Source organism: Stereum hirsutum (assembly GCF_000264905.1).
Source record: "Stereum hirsutum FP-91666 SS1 unplaced genomic scaffold STEHIscaffold_6, whole genome shotgun sequence".
NCBI classification, from domain to species: Eukaryota; Fungi; Basidiomycota; class Agaricomycetes; order Russulales; family Stereaceae; genus Stereum; species Stereum hirsutum.
The window spans coordinates 717369-729385 of record NW_006763136.1 but is presented as its reverse complement, the minus strand read 5'-3'; the positions used below and the strand labels follow the sequence as shown (position 1 = coordinate 729385).

General features: G+C 49.4%; 6 protein-coding genes across 6 annotated transcripts; 2 read left to right on the top strand and 4 right to left on the bottom strand.

Annotated features, from left to right (window-relative positions):
• Positions 1 to 467: 467 nt before the first annotated feature.
• On the top strand, positions 468 to 1421 carry STEHIDRAFT_138992 (uncharacterized protein). Its single transcript, XM_007303433.1, has 3 exons — positions 468 to 886; positions 1010 to 1154; positions 1256 to 1421. Exons 1-3 carry the CDS (start codon positions 690 to 692, stop codon positions 1385 to 1387), a joined length of 474 nt encoding a protein of 157 aa, XP_007303495.1. The 5' UTR covers positions 468 to 689; the 3' UTR covers positions 1388 to 1421.
• A 717-nt stretch (positions 1422 to 2138) lies between these two features.
• On the bottom strand, positions 2139 to 3375 carry STEHIDRAFT_146693 (uncharacterized protein). The gene is made up of 3 exons (XM_007303432.1): positions 2927 to 3375; positions 2512 to 2830; positions 2139 to 2435 (listed from the first exon to the last, which is right to left on the bottom strand). Exons 1-3 carry the CDS (start codon positions 3273 to 3275, stop codon positions 2303 to 2305), a joined length of 801 nt encoding a protein of 266 aa, XP_007303494.1. The 5' UTR covers positions 3276 to 3375; the 3' UTR covers positions 2139 to 2302.
• Positions 3376 to 3399: 24 nt separating this feature from the next.
• Positions 3400 to 4319, bottom strand: STEHIDRAFT_156189 (uncharacterized protein; the record flags this gene model as incomplete). Its single annotated transcript, XM_007303431.1, has 5 exons — positions 3400 to 3538; positions 3615 to 3715; positions 3784 to 3906; positions 3966 to 4112; positions 4176 to 4319. The coding sequence occupies 5 exons, from the start codon at positions 4317 to 4319 to the stop codon at positions 3400 to 3402; spliced, it is 654 nt and encodes a 217-aa protein (XP_007303493.1).
• Positions 4320 to 5942: 1623 nt separating this feature from the next.
• STEHIDRAFT_156188 (uncharacterized protein) lies at positions 5943 to 6514 on the bottom strand (the record flags this gene model as incomplete). The annotated part of the gene is made up of 3 exons (XM_007303430.1): positions 5943 to 6029; positions 6108 to 6285; positions 6360 to 6514. The coding sequence occupies 3 exons, from the start codon at positions 6512 to 6514 to the stop codon at positions 5943 to 5945; spliced, it is 420 nt and encodes a 139-aa protein (XP_007303492.1).
• Positions 6515 to 8599: 2085 nt separating this feature from the next.
• On the top strand, positions 8600 to 9468 carry STEHIDRAFT_156187 (uncharacterized protein; the record flags this gene model as incomplete). The annotated part of the gene is made up of 4 exons (XM_007303429.1): positions 8600 to 8868; positions 8973 to 9121; positions 9194 to 9330; positions 9394 to 9468. The coding sequence occupies 4 exons, from the start codon at positions 8600 to 8602 to the stop codon at positions 9466 to 9468; spliced, it is 630 nt and encodes a 209-aa protein (XP_007303491.1).
• A 969-nt stretch (positions 9469 to 10437) lies between these two features.
• Positions 10438 to 10998, bottom strand: STEHIDRAFT_156186 (uncharacterized protein; the record flags this gene model as incomplete). Its single annotated transcript, XM_007303428.1, has 3 exons — positions 10438 to 10494; positions 10578 to 10722; positions 10802 to 10998. The coding sequence occupies 3 exons, from the start codon at positions 10996 to 10998 to the stop codon at positions 10438 to 10440; spliced, it is 399 nt and encodes a 132-aa protein (XP_007303490.1).
• Positions 10999 to 12017: the final 1019 nt, after the last annotated feature.

The window sequence follows — 12017 nt, the reverse complement described above, 5'->3', positions numbered from 1 at the left end:
CTCTCCTCGCTTCCCCATCCCTCATTATCTACTACCGCCATGTACCGCTCTGCTTAGTTTCAAGGGATTTATGGCTGACTTATAATGGTCTGTCGTTTGGTTGCCTCGGAATTTGCGTGTCGGGTGCGACCATTGCATTCTGATCAAACGCACTTTCTTGGGTTTCTCCCCCTTTCTTTCTGCGAACATCGTGAGCCTTCCATAGGCACCACTGGTCATGCCCTCAATGGGCTCGTATCATCTACAATGCTTTTCTGGTTAACTCGTGAAACAGCGGTCGCTGGTCTCATTCTGCAGTGGCGCCTTCAACATCTGGTCGTGTCTGCAATACGATCGTGTTATATCTCATACTCTACACGATCTCTTTCACTCATGCCAGCACTCGTCTGTGGGCTGCCTATCTTGTTATCCTTTGCGTCGTTGCTAACGTTACCCTCCCGATCATTGTCGTGCATGCCGGTACAAGGCCACATACGATGTTCAAGTCCGCATCCCTCCCCTCTGGTCCTTTCACCTCGTCGTCTTCCTCTTCGACATCCTCCCTCTCGTCGTCGCTTGTATATGGGAATATCAATCGCTTGATGCCGCTCCACACGTGGCCATCACAGCCTGCAGTACCCAAATACACCCCCTCCTCAGCTCGCAACACCACCCTCGCCATAAATCCCGGAATTTCCTAGATAATCATCATGGCCGCTGCGAACAACTTTGGCATCTTCATGAACGCGGTGACTTTGTTGGATTTTACCTACGAGATTCTGGGGTACGTGCGCCCGCAGGCGCAGATGCAGAAGTTGGAAGTGGCGCTGAGGGATGTGAGGGATGAATTGGAGGAAGCGATCAGGAAGGACGTAGACATTCAGAGTCTCGAAAGCCGTCTCGCGAGGTGAGTTTCTCTCGTTTACTGGGAAGTTCATATGTTCTGCTCGCCTTCAACCGTCGAATGCGGAGCTAATAAGTATTATCCTCTGCTTCGCTGGGGTTCGACACGATCGTTTCGCATCTATAGGTGCAGAGACCAGTATAGGACGATCCACCTATGCGTCAATGCCGAGACAGCGCTCCATTTGGAAGTCTGGGATGTCGGAAAAGGATTGACTTGGGAGATGTATCGTTTGGCGGAGGAGCTGAAAGTTCTGCGTCGGGATATCATGGTCGGTCAAACTCATCTTCACCACGTTGATATTTTCCATGCGATATTATTCTGCGCTGGCTCGGGGACCTTTCGGCTGATCGTTTTCTATGTTCAATCCAGGTCGCGATCCGGGACACTCAGTCTTCCGCCCGAATCGTCCCTACCCTCCTCGCACCGATCTTCCTCGCACCGATCCTCCTCGCACCGACCCTCCTCGCTCAACAAATCACTCATTCCCTGGCTCCTGCGTAATCCCCAACACAATTTCCTTCTTCATCTGTGCTATCAGCTTGCTCTCTTGGTATGTCTTCGTTCACTCTCGCCATTTTCGGAGCGATGTGGTCTAATCTTGACACCATCACATCGTACAGTCGATTTTCAATTGCTATCCACGCACTCGCATCGCTTCCGCTTTCGCTCTCAGTATCCAAACGTCTATGTACTTCCGCGTAGAGTTCTATGCCGTGTGTAACACTGTACCCCTTCACTATCTGCTCGATGCCATCGCTCAAAGCTTTTGCGCCTGCTGGACCTCTCTTTACCAGAGGGCAATGATGAGAAGTTCTAGTCAACGCTCGGACGTATACGCCTTCATTGATTGGTTTTGTGCTAAGCAGGCCACCTACCAGTCTTGAGTGAATCACATGGGCGGTACAGGTATGTGTGGGCTCGGATGAGCTTTAGATGGGCTTTCCGTCAATATGGCTTTCTCATACGCCGCCACCGTCTTTCTTTGAGCATCTCACAACTTATCTTATGCTCCGTCTCGGACTTTCCTTGCTTGTTGAATATTTGACATGACATTATTCAGGGCGATGGTTACGTTTAGAACCAGACCATCCCCGGCCGCCGAAGGCACATTTTACCAATGGGTGCGATAGCATTCTACGGCAGAGGTGCTGTTACGAGCGACGCAGATATCGCAAAATTTCTCAGTCCTGATTCATGCATTGGCGCACTGCGCTCTAGAAACTACTCTAAGTATGTCAATGAAGAAATTTCTGGTCTTGTACGGTCATGAATCGAAAGCTAGTAGGGCAATAGCAGAACACAATAGAAAGAACGATGCTGGAGGTACCTGAGAAGAAGAAAACAGTACCAGCTGCCAGGGATGAAGTTGAGAGGGAGTAAGATCGAACACATAGGTAGAACGAACACTGTCGTTTGTCAGAACACCGGTGATCCCCCTCGCGAAAACCTGAAAGGGAACCTGTCCGGTATTCCCGTAACAATTGCCTTGTCGAAAAAGCTGTTGGCCTGGTATTTAAGCCCGCAAACAAGACGGTGGTCCGGCCAGTCCCTGGTCAAAAAATAGCAGAGTCCTTTCGGTCAGGCCTTCCAGTTCGCATGGAAAAAAAAAGATTGAGCGCACTCACTTTTTCTGGCACTGATAACTACAATACTCCGTCACCTTGCAATCTTTGCATCGTGCTCTACGCGTCCGCTTGCAGCCCCTTCTCATGCACTGGCGGTCAACCTGGCACATGTTCTCAAATTGATCAACGAGGTACCACGCGTGGGTTTGCAATGATGGCCCCTCGACGCGTATAAGTGGCTGAACAGAGGCGCCAAGGGCTTTCTCTAGACAAGCATGCTTCAAGCGAGGACGGGGAAGGTCGGCTCGGACGATGGGCAAAAGGACTGGTCGTCCCTCTAACAGCTGTGTAATGCCTGTAATGCAGTCACCTACATATTCTGAGGGATTCCAATCAGTCTGGTCAGTATACAACGCATGAAAGAAAGATGCGCGGTCGAATTTCAGTGGGCAAAGAGGGGATGGTGACAACGTACGTAGCTCGATCTGAGAGGTGTCGCCCTGTGTCATCATCATCTCCAGGATGTCCAGCAGTTTCGCATGTTTGCAGAGTAGTTTCAAGAACGACTCGATTTCTTGAGTCGGGGCAATGTTCAGCTTGTCAAAGCAGGAATTGATAAAGCGGAAAATGAAAGGGGCAACGGTACGGCGTTCCCTTTCCATCGTTGGGTGGATCTGTTCTGGGTCTCGGAGAGCGGAGAATAGGAACGTGAATAAGGGTTTAGACCGGCAGACACCTCTGATAAAAGACGTGTCCGCTTCCGGTCCCCAGTGCGCAGACTCGAAAAGAAGGCTAAAAAGCTGTAGTACAGAGGCGAATTCCATGATGTGAGCTTTTGACAGAATTTGCAACGTCCTTTCAAGGAGTAGGCGAGTAGATCCATGTGGGACGCCCTTCAGTAGTGTGCAGATTATATGGGAAGGCACTGGGTGACTCTTTCGATATTCTTTAGCTGCTGGGCAAGGACGCATTGGGTTGGCGCCAAAGATGTTGAACAAAGCGTTCGTGGTGCTCATGAGGTCGTCTCTTGTCGTTGACTCCATCCAACACCTGAATATCATGGGCACAGTCAGGTCTTCCGGCTGGTCTATCACGCTAAAGGATTATCAGTTCCATAACTCAAGCTCGGATCAAAAATGAATCCAACCAGGGTCCAAACTTACCTCAATATCGAAGGATCAAAAGCTATTATGTGCTCTGTAAGATGCCCATAAACATAGCGCACTCTTAAGGGAAGAAGTCTCGACAGAGGTATGTTCCATAGCTATGAAGATGATATAGGCGATGATCAGTTCCGGATGGCGAATTCGAAAATGTATGGTATCGGCTCACGCTTTCCACCATATCTTTCCAATGCTCCCTGATTGCAACAATGAATCGCTTCTGGGACGACGTTAGTGGATACTCCAAGGAATCAACCGCACGCCCAATTATGCTCATGAGTTTCATGGTTTCCTATGTATAGTATCTACATCAGGACCTAAAGACGAACAATTTATATGTATGGAGCTTACTGAGAAGTTAGAATGGTTCTGAGCCAGCTGGCGGGATATGACCCCTTGGCACATCGACTCGACCAATCCCGCCATGACCAGCCGCTCGAAACCCAGATCCCAATTGTGGGCAGCCCTGTTCAGAGCGCGCAACACATCCACGTGGTCCTGTGGCACAGTGCAGTAAGTAGAGTGGTCGCTCTGTCTTAACACATATATGATCAGACCCACGCTCCAGGTATCTAGCCAGCCAACGGGTTGCAGCGACACAAGGTCGATGATTCTCTGGGGGTCAATGCTAGAGAGTTGTTGACGCCATTTTTCGATTCTGACTTCTTCAGCCGAGGTCAGTGCAGTATTGCCAAGTGCAGCCATCTAGTGAGTGATGATTCGGATTTAGAGGTCGCGTACTGGATTGATAGGAGTAGGGAGAGAGGAGCATAACGCAGGTGTCGCGGTGGAATCAAGAACAAAAGTAACGAGTTCAAACTCCGCGACCGGCAAACTGCGTGTGTCCGAGTGCCACCTTTTTTGCGTCTTATTGCTTGTGGCACCGTCTTGACTCAACTCACATCAAATTCAAGTTGCCTTCACCAAAACTACAGTCATACATTAGTTAGTTGTCACCAAGACTTCTGGAGCCCTCAATATCCCGGCAAACTATGCAGTGCGGCCTGTGTTCCTATCTATCACGGTCGCAACAGCTCCTGAGAATCCTGGAGAATTCAAAAAGTTATGTTCGGACCACAGCATCCACAGGCAGTCGTTAGTGACTGGTTGTTGATGCTTTGGCCCAAAGGAACATCAAGTTAATATTGTTCCTCGCACCTCACTCGCACGTTCGAGAGAGCTATGTTCGCCCATGTAGTTGGTCTAAGTTGGGTCTAAGCAACTATTAATCCATATAAGGCATGATGATAATCGTTAACGCTTCCACAAAACTCATGTACCCAAGGTTCGCCGTGTGATGATACAAACCCAAGATAGGGTGTTTTGACCTTACTAAGTACGCCACAGTCCTACGCAGCCATGACGAAGGTGAATTTCGTGGAAGGATATTCTTTGTCAAGGGTTCTGCCTAGAAAACTGGTGAATGGAGTAAATAATATCTGCTCGTCAAAAGCGTAAATTGGGCCGTGGTTACAAAGGAGCGGAAAGCGTATACACGAGCACGATCATAGCAAGACCAAGGAAAGAGCAGAGACAGGGTAATGTACTCACGGCATATGGAACGCAGAAAGCATGAAGTTATCGCTACCTATACCCGCATGATACTAATCAGTCCTTCTCGACAAGAAGCCCAACATATATAAGTAAAACAGTAAACTGAACTCTGCGTCACATTTGGCCACTAATATGCTCTTCCCCATAATCGTCACGATCTTGGTCGCTCAGACCGTGATCGGCAGCTCCGAGTTGCCTAACAGGAGGTCAAAGGTCGGCAGGTCACCATATATTGAAGTCCGGGTAAAGCGGCGTTACTTTCCGACAGTGAGGGTCGGCGGTGTGGCTATGGAGAGAGCTGAAACTTGGTGGACTGAGACGGTGAGGGCGGGGAATAGGGATGGAATAACGAGGGGGAGACTACTACGGAAAGGGGCCGTGCATTGGTGAACTGTAAGTATGTACTTCGAACCAGATACATACTCACCCGAGGCTGAGCATTTGCAGCGGCGGCGTCTGATGATGTTGGTAGTGGATGAACCTCAACGACGGGAAGTACACCCATGACTTCCGGGAAAGTTGGTTTTGTATGAGAGTCAGTGCGCTATAAGTGCGGCCCAATGAAGCTGCGCCACCTTGTAGACCCGGTCGCTATGACTGTCGAAGCAAACTAAGAATACGACAACGACAGTGAACAGATATCAACACCATCGTAGAAGAAGCGGCGACCAAGCGAAGACGCAAACATTCAGACTTCAGACCAACAAGGGCGTTCAAAGTGTTCACGAAACCGGATCAGGCCAGTACCCGCCAAAACGTGGGGCAGTCTGCCAATCAGACAATCGACTCATACTCGTCCTTCTCGTACGACTGTTCGCGATGCATCCCTGGTTGCGATTGACGTGCCTTCTGAATAGCCAACTGGAAAATTCACAATCAAGGTTTCAATGAGCATCATACTCATATTCAAAGTGAGAGCCATGAAATGTGCGAACGTACCAGTACACCCCTCCTCAAACATCTCACTCCGTCCAGCAGGCCCGCCACGGTCCATGCCGACCCCGTTGCAATATTTGCGAGCTCCCAACTCAAACTCAGTCCTTCGGGGTGCCGAGTGCCACGCTCGCTCTCAACAGCCCCAGCGGCGGGTCCAAGCATCTTGTATTTCTCCTCAAATCTGTTCCGCGCCCAAAAAAAATGAGTCTGCGCACGACATCCAGAGTATTGCAAAGGAAAGAACGAAAGACGCACCGGTTCAACGTGACTTCATACGCACGTACGTCGTACTCCAGGCCAGCAGACACGCTACGCAGGGTGTCCAGCTCCATCCTCGCATCTCTCAATGCGTGTCCCAATACCTCCATCTTCGTCCTCGGCCTGTTCTCGTTGAGGTATCCTAAAACCATGCTGTACGTTGATGAGATGCGTGGACAGTAGCGAAAGATGAGGGCGGCGGACACGGTGATCGATGTCGATAAAGTGAGGGACGAATCCTTTGAACCGAAGCTGGATGTTTAGAGCGGTCCTTTCGCGCGACCATTATGGATACGAGAGGCCTGGATCGGGTCCTAGAGATTCTACATGAGGGAGCGGTGGGAAATCCACGTCCAATGCTGGGAAGCAAGATCGACGGTGAAAGGGAAAATGGACCTCCTGATTTGGGCGAGCGTAGAGCGACATCAACTCCGTAAGAGAAAGCGGCGTGCATATCGGAAGAACGGGAGCGTGGTGGCCTTTAAACAGTGAGATTTCCTAGCTGTCAGATGTCCATGCCATGTCAAGACAGTGTCAAGAATTCGACATAATGGGAAGCCATGACTATGGGACACTAAAAAAGTAGTGGCCCGAATCGACGACTGGAAGATGCTGCAAAAGTGCAGAAGGACGAACGCCGTCATCGTGTTCGCTTCGATCATCGTTCGCGTGGTCCTCACGTGGTTGGTCCGTCGTCATCAGACAGGCACCAAGGCCCGCATCCAAGCCCACATCATATATGTACCTTTCCCTGGCAAGTTCTGTTCTCAGACCGATGTCAGATCTGTTTTCTCACTCTGGAGGAACCACATGTATTCTTCCGTAAAATGGAATACCCTCGCATATCGCCTGATATTTTCGGAAGCGGGACGCGTAGACCTTAGACTTCGAACCTCTGTGTCGCTCGAGTCTTGCTGCGATGGGAGTCCTTGAGGTCTTCTTCAACTTTTCGTCTTGTTCTCGGACTTGGACACTCAGGAACTGACAGTATTTTCTCATATTTTAGCGCCCTCACTCTAGTCTCTCAGTCATGATATAGCAACATCTGACGCTGTCCCACTGGAATCAATGTACGTGTGTTCTCATGTTGTAACTTCCTTCCTGGATACCGAGTGTCTGTCGATGCACATTGCTCGTTGTTGCACATCCGTGTCATTGGCCGGGAGTCTGCTGTTCTGAGAAATTGTTTTGATTTTCTTGCCGCCTCAGTTGATGGTGCAATCCGGAGACTCTCGCGATGACTTAATGTAAGGTCTTCAGCCCGTGTGTGGGTTTCATCGAGGGAAAAGGATAGTTCAATGGCTGTTGACACTACCACCCTCAAACCACCCTCAATCAGAGACGTCGCCGACATTTCGCCGTGTCCACTCCTGGATATTTGAGAACGAATGGTACAAGTGCACAACCCTTTCTAGTACACAGCGTTCTGACGTTCCAACTGACTATGCCGATGGTATTCCATAACGCGGCAGCTGAAAGATCACAGGCTCCAAGTACGCAAGCTTGTATCAGTTCATCTCAGTGCAGCAACCGCAAGTTAGAGCGCTTCACTGATAGCAGCCGATGACCGTTCAATCGCACTGATTGAGGCCAGTATCTCCTCTCAAGGCCCGTATGGAGCCCTTCTCTCGCCTTCTGATCTTGCAGGATACCTTGTCTGCTCAATCTTTTCCCAGCGCGCCCAACCATCATAGTCAGTAGTACACCATCGAGAACATGGAGTAAGGAGAAGGTTTTTGCCCCCATCGAGGACCCCAGCAATGACCCTCAAGGTTTGAATGACCCCAAATGTTTGGCATACGCACGGGGGATCTGACCTCTGATTTTGCCCGAAAACCAATGCACTCAAATGGGACATCAGGGCCTTCAGAGTGGATTTTCTAGCTGTTTTTTTCAACTTCATTCCTGTTCAGCTGTTCAGCTGTAAATCTGAGCCAATGAAATTAGGACTTTGTGAGGCCTAACATCCAACTTTGACGTGGTCTTTACCTCGCCGACCGGTTCTTTCACATACGCGTACAGTGGATGAGAAGCACTGCAGATTGCTCACTGATCTTACCGCAACCTCCTCGTATCTGCGCCCCAACACATTTACCAGGCTCGGACTTCTGGGAAAGTTTTCGGGGTCTGCTTCACAGCCAACCTTCTCAAGCATGCACTCTGCACGGAACGCCCACATATACCCACGAATGCTTACATGACAGGCCGCAAATGCGTTTCGCATACATCTGTGCCCCATGCCCATCGAGCCCCCTTTCCCCTCTTCTAATCTTAGCCCGCGCCAAGCACCTCACTATTTTTACTACGAAATGTCGCCGGCGGATAACTTTGGCCTCTTCATCAACATACTGTCTCTCATCGACGTCTTTCTGCGGCTTCTCGTCTGGATCCTGCCGCGTACGCAGGTGGAAGAGTTGGTGAAGATGCTGAAGACGGCGAAGACAGCGGCGGAAAGGGCGGTAGACATGGGACTCGATGTTGGATGTATCAGGGGAGAGCTACAGAGGTACGCGCCCACTAACCTGTCTTATAACCGCCTCCAGATCTAATATTACATTTATCTCGTCCGTCCACTCTATTCTTGTCTAACCCGGTCCGTCTTTTTTATAGCTGTCAGGAGCAGTGTGACCCACTCATCGAGCGCGCTCTAATAGCGAGTAGCCTTGGCAGGGAGCTCATGGATGCGGCCACGGGGCTTACCTGGACTGTATATATTACTGCGCGTAGGGTTAAGAGGCTTCATCAAGATGTCGTCGTCAGTGCTTCACTCCCGCCTGTTTGTCTTCGGCTTCACCACTGAAGATACAGTCAATTACCCCGTGGTGGGCCAGTACCCCGTAATGGGTCACCTACTGTTTACGGTGAGGGCTGGCATCGAAAGGCCAAGAATGCTATGATATCATGCTCCAAAGCTTCGAATGGGAGCACAACTCCACCATATGAGGTGTCGAGCGCCCGCATTTGGAAGGTGACCCATTACGGGGTACTGGCCCACCACGGGGTAATTGACTGTACCCTCACTGATGTGTAGTTTGCGACTCAGAAAGCGAATGCTCCGCCCAGAGATGCTGCTAACACGAGCAAGGAAGATGAGCATACTGTCTAGGCACTCATGTATGACAACCGGTACGTCTCCTCGACTGACCCCTCATGGAACGTCATCTTCTCACCAGGGCGCGGTGCCCTTCGTTCCATCGCAGTTCACAAGAATCTCTAGCATCTCTCATTTCTGTCAACATCTCTTCTATTCCATCCAATCGTATGGACGGTTCTACATACTGTCTCGAGATATGTGCCGCCATCCCTGTCTGTATTTTAGTCGTGTATGGATACCTTCTGATGATTCTGAGCGCAATATGTGGGCAGTCTTCCTTGTATTCGCCATAATAGGATTTACGATAGAGAGCGCACCCACGATTGTGAGACGAAAAGGGCAAAGGAGAGATACTTAGGGCAGCAACTTGACCGTGTGGCGTTTAACCGGTTCAACTTGGTTTGCCCGGAAACTGCCGGCGCTTGATGTGCGAACTGATTCAATTCGGCTGGAGTTGGTTTGGAGGCTGAGTGACGTGCGCGACAAGCTCGAACACGCATCAGAGTGTCCGTATCGACATGTCTATGTCCGAACTGCGTCCCATTTACTCCTTTATCATTTCCTCGATCCTCGAACTCAGAGACTGCCTGTTGCTCGCTTGTATTTCTAACGTTAGTGCACTCGCATCTTTCACCCGACACAGTACACGTTCTCTAAAGCAAGCACGAGGCCCGAGGGATGAGACAAGCTTGGCGAGGTCTTCTTCAAGTTGGAACGGTGTATCGACAGCGGAAAGGCATATCAAGACGCGAGTGCTGATGGAGTTTCGCAGAAATGACCTTATATATAATTCTGTATTCGCATCACTGGCTATCGAGTAGATGATCCCGCGTAAAGTGTCTCGAAGGGAAGGTAGATTCAAGGACGTTACAAGACTTTGCGCTAATACCTACGCAAAGCGGTAAACAGATGGCAAACGGAGCGTCAGCGAAGATCTTATTTCAATTAGAAGACTGAGTCTACTGACCTACATATTATTCATCAAACAACGAGTGTCTTCTCAGCGTCTCCGATTTGTTGTTGTTTGAGGATAGAAATCTAAGGAAGAACGAGTATAGAACATAAATGAATGAGCGACATACAAATAGCGTTTGAGCTACGTGAACGATCCTGATCCTCACCGTGATGGCCCTCCTCAAAACCTTTACCCTCCAGAGCACAGCTCGAGCTTTGCACGTCAAGCCCATCGTAGCATCTACCAGCTCCATATACAGCACAGTCGATCTTCCGATGCGGACGTGTAACACCTCACGCTGTTTAATGTACCTGTTCAAAGAAATCCGCCAGTAAAGCGGCAGAAACTCAGAGTCTCGTCATGTTTCGTATCAGAGGAAGTAGAACGTACATCTGCATGTCCTTCTTGAACTCTTGTACCTCAATCCCCATCTCTTCCGCCCTCTCGAGATCTTTCTTCGTGCCATCCAAAGCGTTGTTAAGGTTCAATATCTGCGTTCTAGGCAAAACACAGCACAAGACGTGGAAAAGCATGTCTAGAAGATCAATGACATTGATGAAGAGGCTGAACGAGTCGGTGGGAGACATTGTTTGCGTAGAATGTTAGGCGGAGCGGCGAATGGATACGTGAAGGATACCGGTCAGAGCAGCCAAGGGAGTATAGAGTGACTATTTGTGCAATTGATTCCGCCTCGGAAGCCATGGGCGACAGCTGCGCGAGATAGACCTTTGTCGACCGATGTGGGTCCTTGGATTGGGGCTACATGGAAGTCAGCGGGTGTGCTCGTCGATGCACGTGCGTGATAAATCGATAAGCCAGCGATCCAGGGGACGGCGGAGAGGAGAACGAACAGAGAGCAATAATTAACCTGCACACTGTGACAGGTAAGCGGAGAGACCTAGGTGTCAGCAGCAGAACATCTTGTTCAGTAGCCAGAGTTGGCGAGAGTCTGCGCAGGGTGAGTTAAGTTGGTTAGTAGGTAAGGAAGGGAATGTATGGTTTTTGTGAGTATGTGTATAGTTTATGTTTCTCGGTCGGGTCGAACACACAGGTTCGAATATCATTCACCTACACGGTCTGCTTTGCCAAATATCCATGTGAGCAGTGGGACGTACGACGTCTGGTGGCCCCCTATATCGATGTCAAATAATCTGATTGAGCATTCAAGACGTTCTTCAAGCCTTTCATCCTACCGGTGTGTCATAGGTCAAGGGGGAGGCACCCGTAAAATCAGTTACCGGATCTTACCTTTCACGTTTAAGGCCTTACCCCCCTCCCCCCCTCCCCCCCCCTCAAATATTTAAATGATTTTAAATGATTTATTTAATACCTTTCTCAAAATATAAACGATCAAAATGGAGGGTTATTGTGGCAGTAAATCATTGTTTTTATCAATGTTGTTGTAACCTAGCCTAAGGCTAGGGGAGGGGATGACCGACGTCGACCGTAGCTTAACCTAGCCTAAAATTGTTCATATACAGCCTTTTCTGATTTTGAGGTCAATAGAAAACATTCAAACCTTGATATTAGAGTAAGAGATGCATGAAAAGTACATAAGACCATGTAAAAAATTGTCAAAAAGTTGCTAAAATGACTGAAAACGGCT

Coding starts and splice junctions, on each gene's coding strand:
- STEHIDRAFT_138992 (XM_007303433.1), top strand. CDS start 690: ATGGCCGCTGCGAACAACTTTGGCATCTTCATGAACGCGGTGACTTTG. Junction 887..1,009: donor CTCGAAAGCCGTCTCGCGAG/GTGAGTTTCTCT, acceptor TCGCATCTATAG/GTGCAGAGACCAGTATAGGA. Junction 1,155..1,255: donor TTCTGCGTCGGGATATCATG/GTCGGTCAAACT, acceptor TGTTCAATCCAG/GTCGCGATCCGGGACACTCA.
- STEHIDRAFT_146693 (XM_007303432.1), bottom strand. CDS start 3,275: ATGGAATTCGCCTCTGTACTACAGCTTTTTAGCCTTCTTTTCGAGTCT. Junction 2,831..2,926: donor CACCTCTCAGATCGAGCTAC/GTACGTTGTCAC, acceptor GGAATCCCTCAG/AATATGTAGGTGACTGCATT. Junction 2,436..2,511: donor AGTTATCAGTGCCAGAAAAA/GTGAGTGCGCTC, acceptor TTTTTTGACCAG/GGACTGGCCGGACCACCGTC.